This window comes from Galeopterus variegatus, unplaced genomic scaffold (assembly GCF_000696425.1).
Source record: "Galeopterus variegatus unplaced genomic scaffold, G_variegatus-3.0.2 Scaffold9897, whole genome shotgun sequence".
NCBI lineage: Eukaryota > Metazoa > Chordata > Mammalia > Dermoptera > Cynocephalidae > Galeopterus > Galeopterus variegatus.
In genome coordinates this window covers 54064-54772 of record NW_007736008.1, presented here as the reverse complement: position 1 = coordinate 54772, position 709 = coordinate 54064, and the positions used below count along the sequence as shown (strand labels likewise).

The 709-nt window shown below is 31.0% G+C and overlaps 1 protein-coding gene across 1 annotated transcript in view; it reads right to left on the bottom strand.

Annotated features, from left to right (window-relative positions):
- Positions 1-709, bottom strand: part of LOC103609649 (probable C-mannosyltransferase DPY19L2) — a 47090-nt gene that overhangs the window by 2519 nt on the left and 43862 nt on the right. Inside the window, exon 8 of the mRNA XM_008593950.1 lies at positions 455-554. Coding sequence (XP_008592172.1) covers positions 455-554 — 100 coding nt within the window. The remainder of the gene's footprint in view (positions 1-454; positions 555-709) is intronic.

The window sequence follows — 709 nt, the reverse complement described above, 5'->3', positions numbered from 1 at the left end:
GCAGTGTTGTGATTAAAGCTCTGAGAAATGGCTCCTGGTAAAATTCTGCTCTTTAGACAAAAAGACCAAAATTTAGCTGGATTAGAAGCAGAAACTCCCTACCATGCAGAGTAGCACTGGCCCTTAGCATGCTGTATAGCTTGGAACCCAGAATGATTCCTAAGGCAAAGGAAAATCTACAGGTAGATATACAGATATCATCTCAAAAACCAACAAGAAACTTTGTGAATAAAAATAATAGAAACATTTTACGTGTTGATAATATCTGTCAAACTAAGGAACTTATAAAATGTGGAATTACATTATTTTTTAAATCATACATTTATGTAAACTTTATAATTATTCTATATTTTGAAATTCTTTTAGGGCATAAATGTAATAACATTTTTAAACTTCTATAGAAACAACCAAGTACATCTTGCATTCAACTTAAATTAGTTTAAAATCATCTTACCTGTGTAAAAAGTATAAACTGAGCAAACTGCCAGGGAAGCATAAAAGCGACATTGGAAACACAGAGTGCAATGTAATGCCTTCTATTAGTGTTCGAGGTCCTTAATGGAGAGAATTGACAACAATCAGTATTGCCATAAAATTAGCCTATCACTGAAAAAGACTAACTGCAAAATGATAAAATCTAAATAATTCCCTTACCTTTAATATAATACAGCAAAATATAGTTAACTTTTGAAAGTTTACTAAAAAGAAC